General features: G+C 40.8%; 2 protein-coding genes across 2 annotated transcripts in view; one reads left to right on the plus strand and one right to left on the minus strand.

Moving 5' to 3' along the window:
• The window catches only part of LOC148941690 (propionyl-CoA carboxylase alpha chain, mitochondrial-like), a 144975-nt gene extending 143000 nt beyond the window's left edge, over positions 1 to 1975 (minus strand). The window contains exon 1 of the mRNA XM_089104589.1: positions 1888 to 1975. Within this exon, the coding sequence (XP_088960715.1) occupies positions 1888 to 1941 (54 nt within the window). The 5' untranslated portion in view covers positions 1942 to 1975. The remainder of the gene's footprint in view (positions 1 to 1887) is intronic.
• Positions 1976 to 4523: 2548 nt separating this feature from the next.
• On the plus strand, positions 4524 to 5000 carry LOC148941691 (uncharacterized). Its single transcript, XM_089104225.1, has one exon. It carries the CDS (start codon positions 4524 to 4526, stop codon positions 4998 to 5000), a length of 477 nt encoding a protein of 158 aa, XP_088960351.1.
• The last annotated feature ends 1000 nt before the right edge of the window (positions 5001 to 6000 follow it).

Consider the following 6000-nt stretch of genomic DNA (forward strand, 5'->3'; position numbering starts at 1 on the left):
GATGTCTTTAGTAGAAAAATGAACATGGGAGATTTCTTTACTTTGCTGTCTAAGTTACAGTTGGATGCTAATATTTTCTAAAAATTGATTCATGAAGACTTTTCTATTGACTATCTATGACAGTTTGACACTGATTTTGTTTGCAGTGTATCTTTTATCAGAGGCAGCACAATAGCACTAACTAAGTAGCCATTCCAACTTCCAATTGAATGAGCCCTTTTCAAAGTTTCCACAACAACTCCTTCAATACAAAGTACCCTGGTCTAAAGGAAAAACAAATAATAAATAATACATTGTGCCAACATTGTTCTTTACTTAGGCAGTTCTTTACTTATATTGTTCTGCCCTTTTGACAAGCTGCATGCATAGAGTGCATTTTGATTTTGTTCAATATACACTGCAATAGCACCTAATACTCTCACCTTCAAGCCCTTAGCCATGCCAGATATATTGCAGGTAGACCATTTTAACATCCATATTTGGTTATAAAACTCCTTCAGTAGGTCTTGAAGTGTCAAATTAATACCTTTTTCTGTTCCTAAGATATTTTAATATATTTATGAAAAACATGGATGGACATAGTGTCTTTTGATTTAGTTTAACATGTGTTATAAAAGTGTGAGCCTGCAAAATAGATCTTCTGCTTAAATAAAGAACAACAAAATTGTTTTCAGCTTCACAACTTTGCTCAATCCTAATTAATAAGGTTTTAAAGATATGCAAATACATTTCCTAAATTTTGAAAAAAAAACAAACAAACCAGTGATATGGCTTAAATTCTACTCAAATAACAGGAATTGGATTTTTCAGAACTAAAGCCAGAGAAAAAGAAACTAAAAATTAAGTTAAAATGTTGTTTTGTCAAAATTTCAATAGGCATAGACCTGTCAATAAGGCAAATTTCAGGATCATCTAAAGAGAGAAGTAGGTAAATTTCTACCAAATCATATTATTGACTTACGCATAAAGTGAATATACCATTTGATGTCTTTTTTTATGCTGATTACAAATATAATAATCATTTCTATTGGAAATGAATTTCAGCCCCCCCCCCCTAGGCCTATATATGCCAATTCAGGGTATATATTTCTACAACCTAACCTAACCCTGAATTGGCATATATCGGGGGGGGGGGTGAAATTCATTTCTGATAGAAATGATTAGGGCCTATTATATTTGTAATCAGCATAAAAAAAGGCATCAAATGGTGTATTCACTTTATTCCTAACTCAATAATATGATTTGGTAGAAAATTTACCAAGAAATAGTGGAGGTAGGTACTTCAAAATACCTTCCCAGGACATACTTTGGTCAATATCTACCAAATCATATTATTGATTTAGATAAAAATTGAATTAAAAATTCAATGCCTTTTTTTATGCTGATTACAAATAGCCTATAATAATATTTTCTATCGGAAATGACTTTACGCCCCCCCCCTATATAGGCCCATGCAGGGTTATTTTAGGGCCATCCTATATAGGGCCTAGGGGGAGGGGGGCTGAAATACATTTCCGATAGAAATGCTTATTTTATTCCTAATAAGCATAAAAAAGGCATCGAATAGTGTATTCACTTTATTCCTAACTCGATGACATGATTTAGTGTATATTGACCTATACTTTAGCCTGTAAACCTATCCCTGAAAGTTTCATTTTCTTAACCTACCCCTTTCCAAGACAGCCAAAAGTAGCTAAAGTAGAATTTTACCTCATTTTTCTGACCTAACCCCTTTCCAAGATAGCCAAAAAATCAAAAACAGTGTTCAGAAGCAATTGTTCAGGCCTTGGTCTACCTTATGGCTAGGGCTATATGTAACCCTGACTATTATGAAGAATAATGATGGTAATCAACAGCAGTTCCAGAAGAAAAATTTTTAATACTTACATAATTGTAGAGGAATAGTACATTCGAAATCTTTTTTTTACTTATCATGGACATATTTTAATGAATCAGGATTTGAAAGAAGTTTTTTCAAAACAACATCGTTGTCAATGAGTATAGAAATGATTACGGGATAGACGACAGTGCGAATAATGAGCCAAATTACAAGGATGGTTGTGTACATTTAAGGCCGCCTGCTGTGAATTAGAAGAAGAAAAAAAAAGAAGGAAGAGGCATTATTAAATTCTGCCTTTGAAATTTTCTGGTCCCCAGAGCTTCCAAATTGAACTAAACAGAAACTCACCTTACGGGAAGCGGTGAAGAAGACATTGGAGAAGGACGGACACTGCTTTGGTCTGGTGGACCCCAAAGAAGAGTGGGAGTCGGCCTTGCTCTCAACGACCTTGCTCGGAAAGACCTATTGTCATTTACACCTATCTCACCACGTCTACTGAGAGTAATAATCGACGGCAAGCACAGGAAGATAACTGTTTTTGACCTGCTATGCACCGACAAACGAGGGCCAAGATGAAGATAAGGATGACTTCTATGCGGTACTGTCCTCCTAGCTCTCCTTCGTACCTCCACACGTCTACCTCATAGTCCTAGGAGATTTTAACGCCGGTCAAGCTAACATATCCGGTCTGTACGATGCTGCTGTTGGACCTGTGACAGTTGATGCTCTGAATGATAATGGTGAGCGGCTGGTAAATTGCTGCATCACCCACTCTCTGTCAGCCGCAAATACTTGGCTTGTGAGAAAAGACATTGCAAAGTACACATGGTACAGCAATGATGGCCTGACAAAAAATATTTTTGAACACATAACGTTTCAACGACGCTGACTTTTGTCTGTCCAGAACTGCCGCTCATACAGAGATGCCGACCATTGTCTTGTCTCTGCAAGGATCTAACTCCGGCTCAGGGCCAATAAGGGTAGCCCCTCGTCCAACAAAAAGATAGACATCTCTCAACTGAAGAAGATCCCTCGGTTCATAAGCAGTATTTGGTTGAAGTCTCTAACCACTTCGAGGCTCTCCACCAGTGTTCAGAAAGGGATTCAGCATGAACCACTTTCAAGACAATGTTCTCAGAGCAGATACAGAAGTTGTTGGTTCAAAGCCACGAAAGAAGAAAGAATGGATTAGCAACCAAAAGTTTGAAGTTATTGAGTGGAGACGCCGAGCGAGATTACGAGGAGATATGGCACTCTACAGACAGCTAAACAAACAACGTAACTCCTTGCTTCACAATGACAAGAAATACTTCATTGCGGGCAAAGCCGCTGAGCTCGAGCAAACAGCCCAAAAAATAGACATAGGCGCAATATTCAAGATCCTGCACGAGCTGTCTAATCAACATGCCATAACGACCACAAGCCTGAAAGCAGCGAATGAAGAAACCATATATGATCAGTCTCAATGTGTTGGTCTCTGGGAGAAACACTTTAATAAGCTGCTAAACTCAGATCCACCCGATTGCATTGACCCAGAGCTTGTTGTCACAGCTGCAGAAGCCACCCCTGTCCTCGACGGCGCCGAATTTTCTCCTGAGGAGATTAAATTGGCCGTAAGGAAACTCAAAACAATAAAGCAGCTGGCTCCTGTAGCATCGCTTCAGAGCTACTTACTACGGGCGGTCCTGCATTGATACTTTGGCTGCAGATGGTGCTCAGCGTAATCTGGCGCACTGAAGTTATATCATAAGACTGGAAAAAAGGAATCATCATGCCAGTGTTTAAGCGCAAGGGCAACAAGACGGATTGCAGCAACTACCGTGGTATCACCTTAATCTCTGTTCCTGGAAAGCTGTTGGCAATGCTCCTAACAAAACGTGCAATAACATTCCCACATGCTTTGCGTCGCCCCCAACAAGCCAGATTCATGCCAGGAAGATCGACAACTTCACAGACTCATGCGGTCAGAGAGATCATTGAGAATACCCTGGAATTCAACAAAAAAGCTTACATAGCTTTCATTGACTTTCGTTCTGCCTTTGACACTGTTGACAGACGGTCCCTTTGGCTAATCCTGAAAGCTGCGGGCCAGCCAACAAAAATAGTCAGCTTCTATAATGAACTCTACAGCAGTATAGAAAGCACTGTCCTTGTTAACGCGAAGCTTTCTTCTTCCTTCTCCATCAAAAATGGTGTACGGCAAGGATTCACTGCTGCACCTAAGCTGTTTTAACTGCGTCATCGACCACATTTTGAACGAGACACACCGTGCCTACCATTTTGGAATATTTTATCCTGGAGGACTTTGTCTGATGTTGACTTTGCCAACGATTTAACCGTCCTTAGCGAAAATCTCGACCAACTTAAGTCTGCACTCAAGACGTTCTCCTTCACTGCCACCGGAGTTGGGCTGCAAATCAACTGGAAGAAAATAAAGATAATGCCAATAGAATAATGTCAATAAAGATAATGCCGACTGCATCGGAATCACCCTTAACTGTTAAGATCAATGGCCAAGTTGTTGACTTGGGAAGGCGATTCACTTATCTCATATCAATTATATCATCAAATGGCACACTTGACGCCAAAATCTCAGCCAGATCAGCCAAGGCAAACTCGGTATTCGGACGGCTCCTGAGAGCAGTCTTCCACAAACCGCGAATTGGATTCGCGGTTTGGATTCATGCTGTACTCTTCTGAGACATGGTTGACAACCCAGATACAGCTAAGAAAGGTCGATGCCATCCAAACTAGACACCTACGTCGAGTTGAAGGCTTTAGATGGTATGACGAGATCTGCAAGACTGAGATCCTGAAGACTTTCAAGTTAGCAAACCTCTCCACCCAAATAGAAGCTCGTTCTCTAAGATGGTATGGCCACTTACTCCGCCTCCCACCAACTACCCCTGCAAGGATCATTTTGGACTCCAATCTTTCGATTGTCTGGAAACATCCTCGAGGAAGGCCACGCACCAGATGGGCTGATGTTGTAAATCAACACCTCTTAAACCGCAACATCGACCCTAACGAGGTCCCATCCTTAGCCCTGGATAGGGCTGCTAAGAGAAGACTGACAGTGCTGTCAATCAGTTTCCTCTATGCTGGCGACCCTGTTGAGCAAGAGCGTGAAGTCAGAAGTAAGTCAAGTCATTTTGTTTAACGTAGTTTAAAGCTTATGAAATTAGGTCTTTGAGAAGGAAAAACCCCCACACACCCCTAGCGCAAGGGTTTTAGTTATTCCCTGGGGCCATACAGATTTTTTAAGAAAGCGTTGTTGTAGAAACTTCAAAGATGGCTTATTCTATTGGAGATTGAAAGGGCTAGTAATGTTTTGAATAGTCGAAAGTGATTGAAGGGCAGATAACCCCCTCTCACGCCCACCATTTCCCCAATTACATCCAATCAAAATTTGAGATAACCATTTTGCTCAACGTAGTCTAAACGTCTGGAAATTAGATCCTTCAGGATGACACCCCCCCCCCCACAACCCTCAGGGCAGATGTTGTAAGATAAACCCTAGGGGCATACAAGGCTTTTATAGAAAGTATTATCGTAGAAAATTCAAAAAGGGCTCATTCAATTTGAAATTGAAAGGGCTAGTGCCCCTTTTTAATAGTCTAAAGCTATTGGAGGGCAACTACCCTCCCTCTAACGCACACCTTTCCCCCGAACACATTCAATCAACATTTTGAATTTTTTTTTCAAAAGCGATCGGAGGGCAAATCCCCCCCCCCCCATGTCCATCATTTCCCCAAACACTTCCGATCAACATTTTGTTGAACATATTTTAAGGGTCGGGAAATTATATCTTTGAGTAGGACAACCCCCCTCCACCCCGGAAACCTTGGGGCTAAGGTTGTAAGTTATGTCCTGGGAGTATATAAAATTTTTATAGACAACGTTGTCGTAAAAACTCCAAAAAGGGCTCATTTAATTGGAGATTGGGAGGGTTATTGCCCTTTTTAATAACCGAAAGTAATCGGAGGGAGAATCCCCCCCACCCACGCCCATCATTTCCCCAAAAACTTATGATAAGCATTTTGATATGGCCATTTTGTTCAACGTAGTTGAACGGTCTAGAGATTGTGTCTTTGAGGATGACAACCCTTCCCCATAGCCCTCAGGACAAGGGTTGTAAGGTTATGCCCTTGGGATATATA

This window comes from Artemia sp. Qi Xiang Cuo, chromosome 18 (assembly GCF_049724085.1).
Source record: "Artemia sp. Qi Xiang Cuo chromosome 18, ASM4972408v1, whole genome shotgun sequence".
NCBI lineage: Eukaryota > Metazoa > Arthropoda > Branchiopoda > Anostraca > Artemiidae > Artemia > Artemia sp. Qi Xiang Cuo.

Bases quoted from the DNA above. Each gene is read 5' to 3' on its own strand.
- LOC148941691 (XM_089104225.1), top strand. From the start codon at position 4,524: ATGCTGTACTCTTCTGAGACATGGTTGACAACCCAGATACAGCTAAGA.